Here is a 20,657-nt window from a genome sequence, read left to right as displayed (position 1 = left end):
AAAAAAAAAAAGAAGAATAAGATATCACTTGGGTCACAGTTTTACTTTCAAAAGAGGGCTGTTATTTCTCTGCATCTTTACTGAGAACAGGGCTGCAGGCTCCATGCAGAAAGAAAACTATATGTAGAGTCAGGCTGGGAGTATCAAAGTTTCAGCCACAAACATTGTGGGTGACCTGGTCCAGTCCTCAATCTGCATCTCAGTTTGTGCATCTCTGGCATGAGGCAGTTGGGGTAGAGTCCCAGGGTAAGCCCCATAGGGTCAACAGATGACCTCTTACATCCAATCTACATGGTAGGGTGAACCCATTTCCTCGAGTTGTCCCATCATATGCCCATGATGGGGTCTGGTGAAAGGCTGGCACCTGATGAGAGCCTGTCAGATGAAGGGCAGTCAAGTGTGCCCACTGCCTCTCAACACCAACCTGGGGCTGGCTGGGAAGGGAGAATATGTGATTTCCCCTTGGAACAGTCTTGGGTGGACCCTACAGGGAAGATTGAGTGAATTCTGCAGCTTTCACTGTAGGATTCAAGAGTCAGAGGAGAAAGATAAAACAAACCCTTACCGAGCATCTGTGGGCTCACCCAACTCTCACAGTCACCCTGGAAACTGGGTCTCATGGTCCCGTTTCATAGCTGAATAACCAGAGGCTTGCATGACTTAAATACATGTGCTCCAATGGTTCTTGAACCTGGGTCTTTGAGCTCTCGTTGTTTTTAGTGCATTAGGCTACATCCACCCTAGTCCCTACCCTTAGCCCCATTCCTAGAGGAGACAAGTATCTAGTGGCTGAAGGGCCTGGGGGATGGGCAGAGGAAAGCTCTGGAATGATTTTTCTCAAGCAAAGTCTGGAAGTCACCTACAGATATAGGTCCAGGTGGAGTCAGGTGGGAGGAGGAAGCAGCCCCTAGAAGCTAATGGTATGGGGACTCATGGAGGACTTGATGCTTTAAATGCAGAGAGAAGCAAATAGAGGGAACTCTGGGAGGTGAAACATATAAAGCTCCCAGGGGGCCTAGCATGCCCAGTGCCCTGGGCTTGGAAATGGAAGCACTGCTTTTGAATCCTGTCTCCTCCTCCAGTGGCCCCTGGGTCTCATGTGACTTCTTTTGGGGGCCTCTCTCTCCTGTCTGGGAAGCATGCACCACTTCCATGGTGAGGTCACAGAGGACAACTAGCTTTTCCTAATCGCCCTGGGTACGGTTCCATGCTGAGCTGGGTTTCAGGGTAGCTAATCTAGGGTAACCCTTGGCAGAGAAATGACAATGTCCTCCCATATTCCTCTTTGCAGGTAAACCTCCCCAGTGTACTTGGCTTTGGGACATTGTGGGTGACAACTCCAAGGACCACGCTTTCCTTGGCATGATTTCTAGACACAGAAACCATTTTGCCCTCCACCAACCAAAGGCTCGGTCTCTAGAGCTTTCCCTTTCCCATGCTCCCTGACTATGGCAGAATAGGCTGGAGGGAGACAAGAGGGAGGCAAGGAGGCCAATTAGGAGGCTAGGACAGTAGTTCAGGTGATGACAATGGAGTCCTTGGTTCAAGGAGTTAGCAGTGGAGGTGGATGGGGTCAGATTTGAAAGTGAAACTGTTAGGATTTTCAGATTAATTGGCTAGGGGGTTGATGAGAAGGAGAACAGTAAAAACTGACCAAGTTTGGGCATTGAGAACATGGAAGGACTGAGATACCACTTACTGAGACGGTGAGGAGGATGAGCAAGTTGGGTGAGGGACTATGAGTCAAGATTCGAAGTTCTGACATGTTCCATTGGAGATGCTCTGTAGACACTGGGTGGACATCTAAGTGGAGATACGGGGTGGACAGTTGGATATATGAGTCTGGAGTTCAGGGAGAGTTTGGAGTTCACGGAGAGTCTGGAGCTGGAGATGTAAATTTGGGGACTGTCAGTGTATGGAAGATGCTCAGTGCCATAAGGTGGATGAGATCACCCAGGGAGCCCAGGGGACGGCGAAATGCAAAAGCTGCCACCTGGGAGTGCTCTGCGAAAGTTGGGGGTACTGCTACTGTTGTTATTATTCCACTAAGTGCTCAAGCTGAGGGTGATGCCCACTTGCCAGGGACTCCTATATAAAATGATTGTGCATTTAAAACTGAGCTTAGCTACCAGCTGCTGAGGACTCGCTAAGGCAGACTCTGCTAGACAAGAGAACTCTGAGTGGGGGGTGGACTTTCCATTCAAAGTTTTGGGGGGAAGGAGCAGACTTGACCCCTTCCTTGTCCTTTTGTCCAGCTGTAGCTGAACTAAAGTTGAGCCTATGAAAGGCTCACCTAGGGTACATCCCTGGCCCCACCATTTTCCAGTGCTGTCACCTAGACTAGTTTCTTCACGTCTTTGAGCGTCAGATTCCTCAAGCATGGAAGGGGCACCCTGACCCCTCCTGTGCAGAGTGGCTTCAAGGAAGCAAGGAGGCCATGTAAAGAAAGAGCATAGGCCTTGTAAGCTCTCTACCTGTGATATCTCATTTAATCCTCACAGCAACCCTCTGAGGTGGACAATCTTATCAACCTCCATTTGACAAATGAGGAAACTGAGGCTCAGAGAGAAATGACTAGCCGAGGTCACTCTTTCTATTCCCTGGCCCACTCCGACATCAGTCCTCAGGAGGGAATGGACAAGGGTTTCATTTCACAGGCCAGTGATCATTGGGGAGTGCATGCATGCATTTAGAGGGAGTCTGAGCTTGCATCCAGACTCAGTAGGAAGGAGAACTGCACTTGATTAGCAATGTCTGCTCTGGGCACAGAAGTGGTAAATGGTGAGGTGTGTCCCATCATTTGCCTCCTAGCTCTCAAGTCCTTCCTTCTGTTGACAGTGAAGTCTCTGCACAGGTAACAGTTACAATGAGCAGAAAACAGTAGTATTAAGTCCAAACCCCAAATTCATCTCCAAAGTCTTCCCCCCTCCATTTTCCCCACTCTATCACCAGAGACTTCGGTAATATTAAGCTCTGTACAGAGAACATGGACAAAGGACAAGACTTTCAAGTTTCTTGAGTATCTTCTCAGTGCCTGGCACCAAGCTGTATTGTCCTTATGGCACATCAAATCTGGGCATCAAACCAAAAGTCTCTTTTGACTATTTTCCATTTTATAAATGAGCAGGTAGAGGGTTCTAGATGTTAAGGAGCTTGCTCCAGATCACACAGCTGGTAAGTGTCAGTGCCAGGTTGTACCTGAACCCAAGCACTGTCTACCATATCACACTGGCTCTGAGGGAGACCCAGGCCCACCCAGAGGCTTTTCCAGGCTGTGATTCCTTCCAGCCTGTGGGCAGCCTTTAAGCTTAGCAGAGACAAGCCCCACCTGACTTCCCTGTGGATCAGTGGCTGCTACCTTCCACTCTCCTTCCTGCTTGGCTGCAGTCTCTGTCCTGGGGCCCCAGAGCCCCTCTTTCCCCAGGCCTGTCCCCAGAGGCCACCTTTGCTTCACAGGGAGTTCTGTGGAGCTGCCATGTGCTGGGGGCAAAGAAGAGGTTGTGAAGCATCTGTTCTTGGAGTAGATCCGTTCTGGGTCCAGGGGATCCTGGGCCGCCCTGGCCAGCTGGGGCCAGCTGGGGCCAGCTGGAGAAGGCTCCCACACCTCCAGCCTCTCTGAGGAGCCAGGCTGGTCCTCCTCCTCCTCATTCAGTGCTTAGGGCTGAAAATGGCTCACAGTCCTGGCACTTGCAGGCAGGAGACCCAACTTCCTTCCCTCCCTCATGGCCAAAACCCTCAGGGTTACCCTCCCCTGAACTCTTGGACTCTGACTCCTAGATCTGGCTCTTGCTTGGGAAATTTTGGAGCTTGTTTCTCCCTTTGGGGGGCTTTTTTCCTCTGTGCTCTTCTCAGTGGGCAGAGGGTAGGGGTGTGGAATCCCAAACAGGAACAAGCTGTGGCTCCTATCCTATTTCCCAGGTTTTAATGGGTTTTGGCATCTTTACATGTACTGAGAAAGATAATTTTGTGAGCAAAGAAAATTAAAGCAATTCCCTGTTAGGTGTCTAAATTCACTGAGCAGGAAAGGAGGTGCTAAGAAAAGAGGGCTTGTGTCCGTGGCAGGGCCCTCCTGGGACATCCAGGTTAGTCCGCAGTGCTCCCAGGTCAGGTGGATCCAGACGTCTGTGTCCCTTTCAGAACCTGCGTGAGGGCCTCCGGTCTACGAGCCCAGGAGGCCACCCACAAGGCATCTGCTTCACCTCGATTTGCTCACTTGTCTGTTTGTTCCATGAACATCTACCAAGGCAGTGATTTTCAGGTTGGCTCTGAGGAGGAGCCCGGATTGGGGGAAGTCAGGATGGAGATCTGTTGACCCAATTTGGAAACCCCAGGGTCTTCTTGGGCAGTTGGCGGTGATGGCTGTGTTGGAGGTGAACTGAGGGTCACTCCCAGATTTCTGGCCTGAGGACTGAGTTGATGGAGGCGCTCTAAATTAAGACGGCAAAATCAAGCAAAGCTGGCGTGGAGGGGAAGACGAGGAGTTCAGCTTGGCACAGGCTGTATTTGAGTAGTAGAGGTGGAGGCTGCCCAGGGGAGATGGGCAACAGAAGGCAGAGGAAGGACTCGGAAGCCCAGGTAGAAACCAGGGTGGGAGAGAGTGTGTGTGGAAGCTGCTGGCCTAGAGGCTGTGGCCGAAAACAGGGTGAGGAGGAGAAGGCCTGGAGCATTCCTGAGAGAAGGCCAGGGAAGGGCCTGGAGCTCTGGGGGCCCCAGCATCCCAGAGCAGGGACGGGAAGAATCCAGCTTCCTCCATGGCCAAAGTAGCCCATGAATGGATGGTGAGAGCCCAGATGGCCAGAGGGGCTGGAGGAGAACCCAAGGGCTCTGAGCCAGGAACCAGACGGAGGCGTCACAAAGAAAGTTGATGTGACCACCAGGGTCAGAGGCGGTGAGAACTGGAAACTCTGAGATGGACTTGGTGACACAGACATCGATGGCGGAGGTGTAGGAGCCAGACTGAAGCAGACTAGGGGTGCTGAAAGAGGGGACTATGAGCACTTCTTAAACAAGTTCAGAGAAAAGGGAAGGAGTCTGACTGGACAACATGAGGAGAAGTATCCGGCAGAAAAGGAGAGAAATGATGGAGGAGGGGAGGGCCTGGGCAACCCTGTGGGACCTGGCCTGCCACTGCCTGGGACTCCTTCTCCAAAGGAAACTGGAATAGATCCCAACCTGTAGATGGAAGCAGAGCTGCTCTGGCTGAAGCTGGGTGGTAGGGGGCCCGGGTTCTGCTCACCTGGGCTCCCCCACCCTCCAGAAAGCCTACCTCAGGGCAGTCCTGAGTTCTTGGGACCCACTGGCCTCAGATGATCCCTTTGCTTTAGCAATGAGGACAAGCTGGCCAAAGCTGCGGGGAGAATCTGATGGCAGCATTAGGAGCTTCTCCCCTCTCTGGCCCCACTGCCTCTAGCGCCTGGTCTACAGTGCCTGATTCTGCATTTACTCCCTCAACAAACATTTATGGAGTGCCTACTGCATGCCAGTCGCTGGGCTTGTGGGAGGAGAGGGAATTCAGAAATGTGCAGGAACTGCTTCTGAACAGCCCAGAATACAGACAACCACACCCTGAAGTCCTCAGGAGGCGGATGCCCAGATCCCAGTCCTGGGGTGATGGCCTCTATTCATGCAGACAAGCAGGACTCCAAAGGGCCTAGCTTGACCCAGAAGGTTCTGGAAAGCCCTTTGTACTCAGCAGCCCCAGCCTTCTCCGCTGCCAACTGCTCCTGGGGGTGAGGACACAGCCACCGGCCCTTCGTGGGACAGTGTCCCTGGGCTCCGACCCGCTCCGATGGCTGCCTTCTCACCTGCCTGGGGCTTGGGCTCTGACACCCCGATTATGCCACAGCAGCAGCCACGGTGACAACAGTAACAATAATTTACTGAGCAGGACTATCAGAAATCTTACAGCTCCTGACCTATGCCCTCCTCAGTACCCACGGTAACCAGTAGCCACCCTGGGTCTCCCCACCCCCGAGTACTGTTCCCTGCATAGTGAGCCCCACTGCCACTCTGCTCCCTGGGCATGCCTGCTGATGAGCGCTCCCGGACCGGGACATGCCAGCTCCCCTACCCCACAGCAGCCCCCTGATGTTCAAAGATTTGACAATCGGGGTTTTGACTATTTGGAAGAGAGGCCCCCAACTCCGAGATGTGGGATATGTAACCAGTGGTACAAATCTCAACAGACACTGGTGAGTTGGGGTGAGGCAGTAGCCAGAGTGAGTGTGGGCAGGGAGATGACTACATAAAGGGGGGCTAAGGTGGGGTCCTGATTTCACACAGATGCACACTCCCAACTCACCAAGGAGAAGGGATGGGAGGTTATGTGTGTCTTCCCAAATTGCAGCAAGTGATGGTGGTTTAGTGGGGGACTTGGGACATCATGGGAGGAAGCAGGCGGCCACCAGGGGGAGAGGTGAAGGGGACTCTGGAGTAAGGTGGCAGCATGAGTCAGTGAAGGCAGGGCTGGTGATGACTAGAGGAGTAAGCCATGCGGGCTGCAGTCTTGAGCCCCAGGTACACCTGACTGAGTCCGTCATCTGGACTCATGGGCATCAGGAGCCATGAGAAGAATGTTAGGGGCAAAACCATCGAATAGCTTCATTAGATGAAACAAATTAGTAAATGAGGGGTTGCATGGCGCGGATGCTCCAGGAAGAGTTTCCTAGGACAGTGAACGCCAAGAAGTGTGTTCTGTGGAGCACCTGTCCCACGAGACATTCCTTGTGGTCAGCTAAGTTTGAGAAGGTCACTGGGCTTTCTTTTTCCTGTGGGAGCCTCACAACACACAGCACCACATTAAAGGCTCTGAAAAGTCCTGCAGGAGCAAAATCCACTTGACTTGTCTCACCCAGCATTTCCCATACTCGTTTGGCCACAATTTTTTTTAAAAAGTAACCCCATTAATATCCCTTGGAAGAACTCTGATCTACATACACTTTGGGCAGTGCTGATACAGAGAGACTGGCAAGATGACATGTCTCTTGAAGATGTTAGGGGTCTTCTGTGTTGCCCTCCCTCCATCCATCATTTCACAGCAGCCCCTGATCAGACCCCTAGAGCTCTTTGGCCAAACATCCTAGAGATTTTCTCTGCAATCTTAACTCTGTCTTCGCCTGGCCCCGAGCCATGGGAGGATGTGGGGAGGAGACTTACAGGGGCAGGGGCGTTTGAAGGACATGTAATCCTTGGAGCAGAACAGCGGAGCCAGCCTGCCCACGTGCACAGCTCCGACTCCTCGCAGGGAAGGACCCTCCGCTCACCTGCAGAGACACAAACAGGCAGGTGATGGGGGCGCCCACGTGGCATGCACTGACCCGGTAGGCTGGGCGCTCACATCTGTCCGCTTGGCTGTCAACCTCTGGGGAGAGGATAGTGACTTTGAGAGTATGTGCCCAGTCTGGGCGGGAGCCTGGAGGGCTCTGGGCTGTAGGTATGGGGGTCCTGGGGCAGGAGTGGGATAAATGTGTGCGGGGGTCTCATTGGTGGGTGGAAGGGGGGGAATATCTTTTCTGGATGGACCCTTGAGCATCTTATAACTGTCAGGGCTGGAAGGACCCTTAAAGATCAGCTCAATATCCTCATTTCACACAAGGGGAAACTGAGACCTGGAGGGGGAGAGGGGCTAGTTCAAGGTCTCACAGCTGGCTCTGGAAGGGTGTTCATAGATGCCTAACTCAAACAATATTATTATTATTATTCCAACAATTTTAAGGGGGAGATGCTCCTTTCATTCTCATTTTAGAAACAAGGCAGTTGAGGCTCAGGTTATATAGCTGTCCAAAGTCACAGAGCTTCTAATTACAGGCTGGGACTAGAACCTGGGTATGTTTGACTGCAAAGCCCACACTGTCAGCCAGCACACTCCCCTAGAAGGCACCTAATATATTAAATTACTGATTCAGAAATAAAGACCCAGAGAATGAAAATGTCTCTTCTCCAATTCCTCCCACACTCCTCTATGAACTTCCAGGTGTACACCTGGATGTCTGTGCAGCAAAGGAGTGCCAGGTCACTCTAACACCCATTTGCAATGGAGAAAACATTTTCCAAAAGTAACCCATCCTCCCATGCTGCTGAAGATCTGGTTCAGTCTCTCCTGGTGTGTCCCCAGGTGACAGGAGGCTGTGGGCATGGTAGTTAGCGGTTCTTATTTCCTAGGGAGTGTGGTCACTTGACCTGCAGACACCAAACTGCACCTTTGGATGGATGCAGAACCCAGCAGATGCTTGCAGGGGAACTGGCAGCTATAAGCAACAGGAAAAGAGCCTGGCCCCTCCAGGTCCCAGGAGGCAGTCAGCTTCCCTGCTCTTGGATGGGAGGGAATGACATCACTGTGGACAGAACTTTTCCGTGAGAGGCAGGTCCAGCGATTCCCGCCCTTGTCTCCTCCAGGGATGCCTTATGTTATATGGTTTTTCATCCAAATGGGTCCCATGGTTTGACAGCGCCAATTGGCCAAGCTAAACTAAATTGATTTTTCTATTTAGCAAACAAATCAAATACCTATCTTTGGAGAGCCTGAGCTCAGAAGTCCAACTCCTGAGTGCTAATGTCAACTCTGCCACTTCCTGGCAGTGTGACTTTGGGCAAAGCATGTCACCACCCTGAATTACAGTGTCTTCCTGGGGAAAGCAGAGTAAAAACCCTTGACCTGCTGTGAGGATGAAGGTTACGTACAGAAAGCCCTGGCATGAGGTGAGTGGCTGCAAAATGCCCATTCTGCTGTCCGAGGGGGTGGGAGGGAGGGACCATCACTGCTGCTGACCTGAGGACCTCTCTTCAGGTGGCTTCTTCCAGCTCAGCCTTTCCTGGTGTGAACCCCAGGCTGGCCTGACACCCACTCCCAGTCCCCATGGAAACCAACCTAAGAATTCTGATGCAGGAGGTAAAGGTAGGACTGGTGTGGCAGGCTGCTTGGGGAACTGTGATTTCACACCAGAAAATTCACAAAGAATCTCAGGGCCCGGGATCTATGCTTTCTAAAAATATGGGTGTGCACGTGTGTTTGTTTCTGTGGGTATGCCCATGTGCACTGTGGCCACCTGTGAGTCTGGAGGGAACACAAGTGGGCTAACAGGTCATCTCTTGTGCTGCTTTCAGAGAGGTCTTTCTTAAAGGCAAAATGGATCATGTCACTCCCTTGTTGAAAACCCTTCCATAGCTCCCTGTGCCCTCAGGAAACTGTCCTGGCTTCTGTACCAACCTCCACAGTTACAGGGCTCTGCTCATCTCTCCAGTGAACTGGCAGAGTGTAGGGGCTGAACAAACACATGCTGAATGTACACTTCCTACAGGGCTGTCTGGGTGATGCTGACCACCCCCCTACACTTCAAGCAGTTATCTCCAAGGTCCTGCTTTTCCTGGAGGCTCCCTGTGCCCCCTCTTTCCTCCTACTGGGCCTTGTGACTCTGAGATGAAGGCTGAGGTTTTGCAGGGTGAAGGGAGATGCGCAATGGGCCTCCCTGGGCAGGGGGCGCCAAGAACGCTTGCATGATGTATGGTTTTCCACGGTCAGTTTGGGTGTTTGGTGGACAATGTGTAAGATCAGGTGGCCAGGAGGCTGGTAAGGGGCAGGGCAGGTTTGGCCTGGATCTGGTAGACCTTTCCATATACCGAGATGTTCTGGGCACTCAGGCATTCAGGCTCACATTCACCAAACACGTGCCACGTAATGTCCCTGACATCACCGCAACAGGTCCCTTGAAGTGGGTAACATCGTTTTCATTTTGCAGATGGGAAAACTCATAGGCTCTATGACACAACCCAACTCAGGTCGCAGAGACAGAGGAAGAGCTGTGCAGGGAGGGGCGCTGTCACCCCCACCCCCTCACTGCCCCTCGGTTACTGCCAGGGACACCCCACAGAGGTTTGAAACCCAGGTCACGTCTCCCCGCGCCGGCCTCACTGGGAACCCAGCAACCGAGGCGAGGCGCGTTCCTGCCTGTGACTCATCTCCGACTGGGTTGTCTGGCTGGAAACTGGAGGGCGGGCCGCGGTACTCCAGGTTCTGAAGTGGCTGAATGGTGGGCGGCAAGTCCACGACACTCCCACTTCGCTTCGTGTCCCTGCTCCTGGAATACGTTGCGACACGAGCGTGGCTATGGGCACCGGCTCCGTACCCGTGGCGGAGGCAGCCAGGCAGCAGCGTGTTGGGGTGGTCAGCGCATGCGCAGTACAGGCCGGCGGCCGGGAGGGAGAAGCCTCGCCGGGGTCCACGGCGGCGGCCGCGGCAAGCCGCGCGGTGGCCCGCCCGCCCGCCCGCCCCGCCACGTCTGCGCAGCGCCTGCTCTGCCGCGGTCACGTGCTGGCAGCCTGCTGGATCTCAAGCCCCCATTTTACAGTTGGGGATCCAGAAACGAGCCTCAGAAATGGGGGTGGGGGCGGGTGTTTACGTAAGACTGGGAACCAGCTGATTTCCCTAATGTCCGAGAACATTCCTTGGCAAGTGCGGTTGAACGTCATTACAGGCATACCTTCAAGATATTGCGGTTTGGTGGTCGGGGAGGCTCCAGACCGCAGCAATAAAGTGAGTCACCCACGAATTTGGGGGTATCCTAGTGCATATAAAAGTTGTTTACATCATACTGTAGGCTAAGTATGCAGTAGCAGTTTGTCTAAAAAACAATATACACACCTTAATGGAAAAATACTTTATTGCTGAAAACCGTTAACCATCATCGGAGCCTTTCTGAGTGGTAATCTTTTTGCGATAGTAACATCAAAAAAATCACTGATCACAGATCACCACGGCAACTATAACAATGAAAAAGTTTCAAATATTGCAAGAATTGCAGAAATATTGCAAAATGTGACGCAGGAGACATCGAAGTGAGCAAATGCAGTTGGGAAAATGGCACCGATAGACTTGCTTGAAGCAGGGTTGCCCCAAACCTTCACTTTGTAAAAAACACAGTATCTATAAAGTGCAATAAAAAGAGGTATGCCTGTAAATGTCCATCACGTGACTGAATGAAGACACGAATGAACTCAGGAGTGGAGGAGAAAAGATGTGAGAGAACAGTGGCAGATCTAACCTGGTCCTCACATTAGAAAAGGGATCTAGGTGTGTGGCAGCCTCTGTAACACGGGGGCCTTCTGTCCCCACGCAATATCTGGCCATGTGTGTGCCATACTGGGATGGTCTGGAAGTGGCTGGAGGCTACTGGGTCTCCAGGTTGCCTTAATTTACCTAGAGCAGCCTCCTATTGGATGCCCACTATCACCAAAGCCCAATCTCTAAGACTTGATTAACGGTCTAACTGCATAAACCAGTCCGTTTGCAAACCAGCAAATAGGTCCTGACCAAGGTTGTAGAGAAGCCTGATTCTAGGGCCCAGAAAACACCAAAGAGGGCACAGAAAAGCATTATTACAGCAGTGAAACATGGGACACAACCTCAATGTCCAATAAGAGAGGATAGGCTGAACAAATTTTGACATGCACTTATAATGGAATATTACATAGCCATGAAATCATGCTTTTAAAGAAATGCTTTTAATAACAAAGATTTCCAGTATAATGTTAAGAGGGGAAAGAAAACCTAGATAAGCTGGTTATGGAACTCTGTGTACAACATGATCCTTATTTTGTAAGGAAAAAAGGGGAATATATTCATACATAGAAGAAGATTAGGAAGGAAATAAACTAAAATATTCACAGTCATGTACTGTCTGGGCAGTGATGGGATTTAGGAGGCTTTTTATGTTCTTTCATATTTTAATGATTTTCCAAATTTTCTACAATGAACATGTATTATTTTTATAATCTGAAAAATCATTAAAATGAGGATTTGAAAAAACTTTTTGTGCTAATAAAATAAAGAATAATTAAGTGAATAAATCCATGATCATTAACTTGCTGGAAGTTTTAAAAGCTAATTTAATTGCCTTTGAACATGCCACTTGTTACTGCAAAGATTTAAAAAAATTACCTAGTCTCTGAACTTACTGATAAGGTGCTTTATTAACATGTTGGGAAAATAATCTCCACTTTTTAACTTTCATCACATTTTCCCTGGTGCTTGAGCAAGTCCTATTTGTTAAATTTTTGAGGGAAAAGTTTCCACCATGAACCTTAATGTTTGATTTTCAGGCAAGCTATACACTTGGTAAAAAGTAATAATAAAAGGCCTGATGTTTGTAAAATACTATATAAGTTGCAAAGCATCCTAAGTGCTGGAGCCTGTTCTAGTCTCTGGGGATATCAGAGTGAGCAAAATGGTTAAAAGTCCCTGCCTTTGGGGAGTTTACATTATATTGACGGGGACAGACGATAAACAAATGAATAAGATATATAAATGTTGGGGGTGATAAGTGCTATGGAGCAAAATGGAGAGAAGAGGGATAGGGGATAAATGGGGGGCTGCTCTTTTAAATCAGTTTGATACTGTTTGAATAGAAAAAAAATGAAGGTGTCTCTAAAAATTCTCTAGCTTGCGTACAATTAACACACAGACATACAGTGATTGAAGGTCTCCATGAAGGAAGCATTTCAACAACTAATTACATATCATCTAAGATACAGTGTGCTAATTATCAATTCTACAAACTCAGAAAATTATGATGAGTCATAGTGATGTTTTAAGTTTTCTATACCCAGCCAAATTAGATAGTTCCTAACCTTTCTAAGCCTCAGTGTTCTCATCTATAAAACAGGGACAATTATAGTACCTAAATCAGAGGGCCCCTGTCAGAATCCAAAGAGAAAATGTTTATGCTTGGGGAACAGCATGTGTTCAAGGCCAGTGCATAATGCAGGCGCAGCAAGGCCACTGCAAGGGGGCCATTTGACACTGCCATGTGTTTCCTATATATTATTTCTTCAGTCCTCATAACTGTACCTGGAGGTGTGGAATATTTGTTCTTGTTTTTAAGAGGAAATTGAGGCTCTGAAAGATAAATCGCCCGCCCAAAATCCCATGCCATAAGCCCAGGGAGTCCAGCTCAAGAAGCCGTGCTCTCAGTCACAACTCTACTTTGTGCCCAGCGGCTTCAGAAGCCCTCCTGGCTTCAGTTTCTCCCTTTAGGAGGCCAAGAGCAGACTTGACACCTTCCCGCCTGTGCTCTGAGCACTTCCAGAGCAAAGGCTTCAGGTAACAGGGCTCTAAGTGCGTCTGATTATTCCCCAAGACTGAAGGAGGTGCCCATACCTCCATCACGTTCCCTATTGGCTGTGTTCCAAATACTGTGAACCAAGAGACAGAAACCTAATTAGTTTCTGATTAACTCCTTTGGGAAGAAGAGGTGAGGATTACAGAAGATGCATGGCTGTGACACCCTAGTGGGTGAGTTGGGGACAAAGTGGGGGGAGGCTACAGAGGAAGAAGAGAGAGCACCGAGAGAGGCAGCCCATTCTGCCTGTGTCACCAGGTCCCCACCAGGCAATGGGGGGTCAGACCCACTCCTCCCGTTCCCCCCTGTTCTGGGCAGCTGGGGCACAGGTGAGCAGGACTAACACAGGTATCCACAAACTGGACATTTGTTTTCTTCCCAACAATGCTCCTGGTCACCTGCACCCTCCATGCTACCTCAAGGACTCTAGCATCCTCCTCCAGGCTCTGGGCCTCAATGGCTCGCTTGGCTCTGGGTCTGAAGCCTCAGTTGCACAGACCAGGCAGATCTCTTCCTGGGGACCTTCCTGCTCTGAAGTTCTAACCTCTCAGTCTGCCATGGGCTCAATTTCCTCCTCAGGGGTCATCATTTCTGGGGTCTGAAGGAGACCCCTCAGACTTCCCACTGTCTCCTTGCCCTGGTGACTGCTCCCACTGCTGCTTTCTGCAGCCTGTCTGAACTGTCACCACTGGACTGTCCAAGCCACCTGACTGTCTGACTGCTCCTCAGGGAAAGCAATCCTCCCCAGGCCCCCAAACCCTGGAGTGGAGGGAGATGTGATTCCCTTGCAGAGTGTAAGCGATGCATGGGGAGACCTCCACTGGGGCAGCAGACATCAGCCAAGGGCAAAAGAAAAACAGCTGGTCTGATACATTCTTTCCCAACCTGGATGGAGATGGCAGGTAGGGTGGGAGGGAGGGGAGAGCCACTGGGAAGCAGAGAGCCCAGGGAGGAGGGATGTCTGAGTAAGGACAGGCCCAGAGGAGCGGGTTTTGCACCCCAGTCAGATCTCAACAGGTTTGGGGGCTTCAAAGGCCTCTTTGGATGGGGGTAGGGGGTCGTGTCCCCACCACCTCAAGGGAATTCACTCTGCCTCAGCATCTACTGGTGCTGAACTTCATAAAATGACACCTGTAGTCAACCTGAATTGAGCACTGGCTGTGCCCCAAGCATGGTGTTAGCACCTCCCCCCACAAGCATCATCTCATTTAATCCTCCCAACCCACCTTCGCCACGTTTCAGACAGGGAAACTGAGGCTCAGAGAAGTTAAGTATCTTGCCTGAGGTCACACAGCTAGGAAGTCAGCCAGCCCACCCTCTGGTTCCAAAGCCTTTAAACATTCTGCTCACAACAGAATCCTGCCTACCTGTCAGCGGAGGAAACTGAGGCACAGGGAGGTGAAGTCACTTGTTCCAGTAGCCCAGTCAGGATGTTTGAGGAGAGTTAGGAGGGACATGCTCAAGGCAAGCGCCCATGGGACTGGGTGAATCAGGACCAAGGACAAAGCTCATGGAGCCCCCGCCTCTCACACCTGTCACTCGTTTCCTCTCTTTCCCAGCCAGAGGCTGCCCACCCCCCGCTGGCACCGGGCGTGGGATCCTGAGGGCAGCCCTGGGTCCTACGCGCCGCAGCCTCAGGACCGCCTGGCCGGCCAGCCAGATGAGGAGAGAGGAAGGGCCGTGCTAGTCAGCGGGGATGGGGTGGGCACTACCCACTTCCGAGGGCGCTTGGGGAGAGGCGGCTACACCGCTTGGCGCTGCGCAGCCAGCCAGAACAGCCGCCTCGGACTCAGTCTTGAGTCCCACTTACCGCGCCAGGAAAAGTCTGTCCCAGAGCTGGAGAAGGTGCGGTGGGGACGCCCCCTCTCCCACAGCTGGTGCTGAGATAGGCCAGCGCCGCAGGTACTGAAGTGGGGGCATGGCCCTGGTGACCTGCCCGTCGGAGGGTCAAACTTCCCGGCCCGAAGGTCGGGGGTGGGTTCTAATTTCAAACTCCACAAAGCCTGGAGCCCCTTCCCTCTTGCACCCCGGCCGAAAGTGCGTCCTAGTTTCCCCTTCTTGGGTAGGTTGTTCAGGTGTCCCCGAAACCGAGGGCGCGGGGTCGTGAAGACTTGTCTACAAGGGGTAAATGTTCGTCTGGGACTCGAGTCGGGCAAGAATCCGTGAGACCTCTCCTTCCCCGCGGCCCGAGAGCGTGCACAGGGGCAGCCTCCGCCCGCGCGGGTCCCGGAGCCGGGGTCGGCGGGAGAGCGGGGATCCCGTTCGGAGCGCGCTGCGGTTCAGCCCCGGACCGCGCTGAGCGCCCTCGGGTGTGTGCGTGCGCCGGGGCCGCCGCAGAGCGCGGGGGAGGGGGCCAGGACCCCCTCCCCGCCCCTCCCCAGCGCCGCCCCCGGCCCCACGCCCCTTACTCGGCTTGGCTGCCTCGCTCCGCTCCGTGCGCCGCACTGCCGGCTCCAGCTTCGGCTCCAGCTCGGGTTCCCGCTCTGGCTCCGCTCCCGCTCCCGCTCCGGATCCCGCTCGGATGCCGCTGCGCTCGGGCTCCGGCTCGGGCGTCGCGGGGGGCGCGCCGCTCCGCCTCGGCCTGCTCGGCGCGCAGGGGCGGGGCGGGGTGGGGCGGGGCCCGGCCGAGCCGACCAGATACCCGCGATACCCGGCCGAGGCGGCGGCGGCGGCCTCCCGGCCCCGGCCCTGCCCTGCCGCAGCCCCGCCCCGCCGCCCGCCGGCCCCGCACCGCCGCCCACGCCACGGCCGGCAGCTGCGGCCGCCCTGCGCCGTGGCTCCGGGGCCTCAGCAGCGCTGGGCGGCCGCCCGGGTCATTCCTGAGTCGGGGGGACGCGGGGGAGGGGGAGGGACCAGCCGCTCCCCTCTGCGCACAGCCAGCCCGACACCCATGCAGCGGCAGGCGGGGCGGCGCGGCCAGGAGGCCGAGAGATGCTGGGAGGCCAGCGCGCCAGCCAGACGTGTGAGGACAGCGTGTGTAGAGAATGATATACAGACAGGCGGGAGCCAGATGGACAGAAACACAGACATGTGCAGGGAAGGGTAGACAGACGATATGTGCAGGGAAGGACAGCCAGACAGTTTGGTCAGAAACAATCCTGACCAGTAGGGCAGGGGACCCCTGTCACGGCCACTGGGAGGGGCAGACAAGCCTGGGAGGGCCTTCTGCTCCCAGTTGCCAGCCGGTGAGTTCTGGGGTGTGCGAGATGTCAGCTAGGCCCGGCTGACGCCTTCCCCTCCTGAGCGACCAACTCGTCTATTTCCTTCCCCCCTCGCTTAACCCAATGCCTTCTGTATTCCCTATCCCCAAACCTCAGGCACAGAGCTCGGCCCTGGAAGACGCATGCCTGCCCCAACGAGTGCCTGGCTCAGGGAGGGGCTCCTGGCTTTCAGGAACTGCTCTGTCCCCGCTCTACTTTGGGGCCTTGGACAAGCCCAGTCCATACCCTAGACCTCCCTTTCTTCGTTACAATAGAGTTGTTTTTTGCACCCTTGCTATTGTGGTGCTCTCCAGTTATTTGTGGAATCATTTATTTACTCTCCCCTACTTAACTGGGAGCCCCAGGAGGGAGACCCTTGGGGGCCTGCACTAGTATTCACTGTAAATTTGATGAATGAATTGATGAAATAAATTGTTGATATTTCTCCTAACCTCATTTTGTGGATGGCAGCTAGTAAGTGGTTCTCAAAAATAAACAACTAGCTGCACATGTTGATGTTAAACCTTGGGGAAGGTGAGGGGCCATGGGGATAGCATAGGAGAGTAGCGAGGCAGCCATTGGCACTGCGAGGAGAGTGTGGTCAGAGTGAGCTCTGGTGGGGAAGACAAACCTCGCTCCATGCCACTGCTGCCAGTCACCATGCCTCAAGCTTCCCTGGGTGGGTGCAGAGGGACCTGCATGAGCTAGAGCCTTGGTGGGTCAAGATGCTTCCTAGCCTCCTTTGGTAACTGCTCATTCTGGGCTCTGTCTCCTGCACCATCTACACCATCCCCCTTCCAATCCCAGACCATGGGAGGCGGTGGGACCCAGGCTGAGGGATTCCAGCTCCATCTGGGGCTGTTATAGGGGCATATGTGCTATGTAGGGGGTGGAGCCAGAAGAAGGGGAAACATCTCTCAGAAGCCCTAAGAAATGGGACACGAGAGGTCCTTTGTCCAACCCCAGACACTTATTTTATGGATGAACAAATAAAAGACTAGCGGAAGGAGGCGACAGGCCAGGGCCAGAGAGTAAGATTGGAGGCTCTATGACTTCCAGGCCAGGGCTGTGCCAGCTGCCTAACCTTACTAAAGGTGGCCTTGACCTTCCTGAGAGACACCTGCTGATCCGTGCAGGGTGGGTATTCTGGTGGTCGAGTGGTATTACTTGTAATTTGTCCCCTATGACAAGACTGTTTGTGTATTTTGTGGGGGCCTTGTGAAAGGCTCTAGCCCCAAAGAGTTCATACCCTTCCTCCCTCCACTTGAGCACCAGTGGTCTCGCAAATCTGGCTTGTTCTTCACACTGGAACCCAGAACTGCTTTCCACTGGGCATGGTCGTACTGAGTCTAGCTCGGGGGGGGGGTGGCTTATGTCCATTTGCCTATGTATGCATCCACAAATAAATATTAGTCTGGGACACTGGAGAAACATCAAAAGGTGAAAAAAGAACACAAAAAACGGCCACTGTTAATGTTGAGGCTTCCTTTTCTTTGTTTATCTCACAGCTCTCCAAGTGTCCTTCATGGAGTCAGCTTGCTAATTGCCCCTCCTCTCCGATGTCACCCTTTTAATGGCTGCTGAGCATTGCATCACACGGTTGTATTTTATTTAATCAATCCTCTATTGCTAGGTGTTCAGTTCCCAGTTTTTCCCAGTGAACCCCCTCGTGGGTAAGTTTGTGCGTGTCTGTGCCTGTTCTTGATTTCAATGGGTATGTCCATACATTTTTGAGGCTTTCTTCTGTTTGGGGTCAGACTTGCAGGAGGGGCATTTCCTCAGCAGCAGAGAAGCACAGTGGTGTTTCGGGTCTGCTAGACCAAGAGCAGGGTGGGGAGGCTGGAGGGAGGAGCCTGCGGGAAGTCATGCAGTGTCATCTCAGGACGCTGAGGTCTCCCGAAAGAGTCCTCAGGTGCCAGGCTGTGGGGACTTGCCCTAGACTGTGCTCTGTGTTACGCCTGTCACTCGTAGGGTATGGCCAACTTACCAGTTCTATTACTGTGGGGAATCTTCTGATACTAAGGGTGGAGTAGGGAGGGGAGAGGCCGTCAGGATGGCCTGGGGTCTGGGCGAGACATCTGTCTGAAAAACCATCACACCCCTCAGGAAGGTTACCTCTTGCTAGTATAACCCTTATACAGAATTATGTCAAAAGCATCTCCCCAGCCTTGAATTCTGTTACAAAGCGCCCGGCTCTCCAGATTGCCTTGATTTTGGGGGTGGGGAGCACACCATGTTCTAAAAAGAGAATGAGATGATGGGGGAAGCTTATCCCACCGGCTTTTAGGTTTTTCCTCTTTCCCTCTGATTTTTGCCAACAGTCCCCTGGAACATATTAAGGAAGGTGAAGGAAGAGAAGAGGGCTTGGTTCGTGCTTGGTGGGGGATGGAGTCTCGAGCAGAGCCCTTTCAAGGCCTGGGAGCTGCAGGTGGTGCTGAAGTTGAGGGAGGACTCTGGGGGCAGGGAAGTACCTGTAAAACCTGCAGCAGCGCCTTCTGGAGCTGCTCTCTGGTGAGAGCTTGGAGCATTTTGTGCTTTCTTCCCTCTTTACGAATGAGGAGACTGAGACCCTCTAAATTTCAGTGATTTTCCAGAGATACACCCCTGGTTAAGCTGCTGAAAGCTGGCTGAAGGATGAAAGGTAAGATTATGAAATACTTTCAAACAGACGGAAAAGATTACCAGCTGTCCTTCTAATTGAATGTTAGGTGTTATCTGGCACCTGGTTATCTGTTTATATAGGAGTATGTACCTCTGATGGTCTCTGAGATGTTTTATTGTTTTGTTTATTATTTTATTTATTATTTTGTAAGTTGTGGAAAACTGAATGTATGCTTGGCCGTTGAGATGCAACCATTTGCATTTTTATCAGGTGAGAACAGTTGGTATCTTGTTGGGGGTGTGTGGGCTGAAATCTGTACTTGTGGCTACACGTTGGATTCTACTTTGAATTGTGTACATCTTACCGGTTTCATCATTAAGCAATGAGTTAAATGAAATCTTTGACATGTGTTCATCTTATGGCTGTATAACCCTCATGATTTTATCCTTTAAAAAAGGTATCATTTAACAGTAGCAAGCTTGGGATTTCATCCAGTTGGGTCTGTTTTAACATCAGCGCTTAGTCTTTAATTGGAGACATCAGGGTCTCAGGCCCCCGGGAGAGAGAGAAATTAGTGTGGGCTGGGTCAGTCCTAGAGGGCTTTCTGGAAGAGGGGGCTTTGAGGGGTTGGGGAAGGATTTAGAGAGGGATACCTGAAGATAGAAAGCTTTCTAGGATGGAGGGAAGGGACTGGGGTCAGGAAGCAGTATGGAGGCTAGTGAAGAGGTCGGCCTGGATGAAGGATGGGCTCTGGGGCACCAGGTACCAGACGGAGGGTGGAGGTGAGGTTCCAGATAAAGGAAGCTGCATCTGATGCTGTGCAGCGAGAGCCACCGTAGACTCTTGAGGGAGGAAGGGACTTAATGAAATGGGCATGTTAAGAAGGCTGGTCTCTGGGTTCCTCAACCCTTCTGGGAGTTGAATATGCCATCGCCACCCCTTTTTCTGGGTGGAGGGCTGGGGTAGGCTGTTCCTCCCTGTCTCCTGTTAGGAGGGAAGCCACTCTTCCAGGACCCTGAGAGAGTCTCCCGGTAATAAAGTGTAAAAGGCAGCCCCTCCTGTCTTATCCACAGAGGCCCAAGTAGGGGCACCTATTTCTGGACCTGCTCAGACATTTGTATTCAGGGTAGAGCTCATTTCAGGGTGAGCTGGCTGAGGGGTGAGCAGGGTCTGCATGTAGACCATCTGCTTCCGCTCCCAGCCCCATCATGACATGTCCTCCTAGACATTATTTATTGCATTATTTAATTGTATCCTCTCAATATCCCATAGAGGGGGACAATAGCATCTCCATTTTTTTCATGTGCAGCAAGGTTTATGGAGGTCAAGGCACTTGTTCAAGGTCATGTAGCTAACTAGGGGCAGAACCCAGATTTGTGCCCATGCCTGCTTCACCTCAAAACAAGTAAAGCCAAAATAGATATCGTCTCTTTTTTGTGGGGCTCACTGCCTAGAGGAGGTGGCAGACACTAGCCAAGGAGTCACAGAGATAACTGTCAAGTTACCACGATGAGACATACCACAAGTTTGGGGAACATGTGAATGAGTGCTACAGGAGGTCTGACTTGTCGAGGTGTGGGATGAGGCAGGAGAAGTGGGCAGGGGCCAGGACTGCTTTTGATCTTAGGAGCAGTGGAAGGCATAAGAATGTCTTAAACAATATTGGAGGAGTGGTGGTGGCATAATCAGACCTGTGTATTGAAAAGACAGCTTAGTTGGTACTGGAGTGATGGTTGGGGGCAA

General features: G+C 52.2%; 1 protein-coding gene across 15 annotated transcripts in view; it reads right to left on the bottom strand.

Annotated features, from left to right (window-relative positions):
- Positions 1-15,666, bottom strand: part of BEAN1 (brain expressed associated with NEDD4 1) — a 34,269-nt gene extending 18,603 nt beyond the window's left edge. For 2 of the 15 annotated variants that reach the window (XR_012075691.1, XM_072967498.1), the window contains exons 1-2: positions 9,944-10,148; positions 7,156-7,262 (exon numbers count right to left, since the gene is read on the bottom strand). Coding sequence is in view for 3 of the 15 variants with exons in the window: in XM_072967498.1 (XP_072823599.1) it covers positions 7,156-7,180 (25 nt within the window). In the remaining 12 variants the exon portion in view is untranslated. Of the gene's footprint in view, positions 1-24; positions 520-1,699; positions 1,885-3,907; positions 4,976-7,155; positions 7,263-8,767; positions 8,812-9,943; positions 10,149-15,520 lie in introns of those variants that run through there. The other 13 variants (XR_012075682.1, XR_012075687.1, XR_012075683.1 and 10 more) reach the window with 13 other exon arrangements.
- Between the last annotated feature and the right edge of the window lie 4,991 nt (positions 15,667-20,657).

The sequence above is a fragment of the Vicugna pacos genome, chromosome 9 (assembly GCF_048564905.1).
Source record: "Vicugna pacos chromosome 9, VicPac4, whole genome shotgun sequence".
In the NCBI taxonomy this organism is placed as follows: Eukaryota; Metazoa; Chordata; class Mammalia; order Artiodactyla; family Camelidae; genus Vicugna; species Vicugna pacos.
This window is presented reverse-complemented; position numbering and strand designations above follow the sequence as displayed.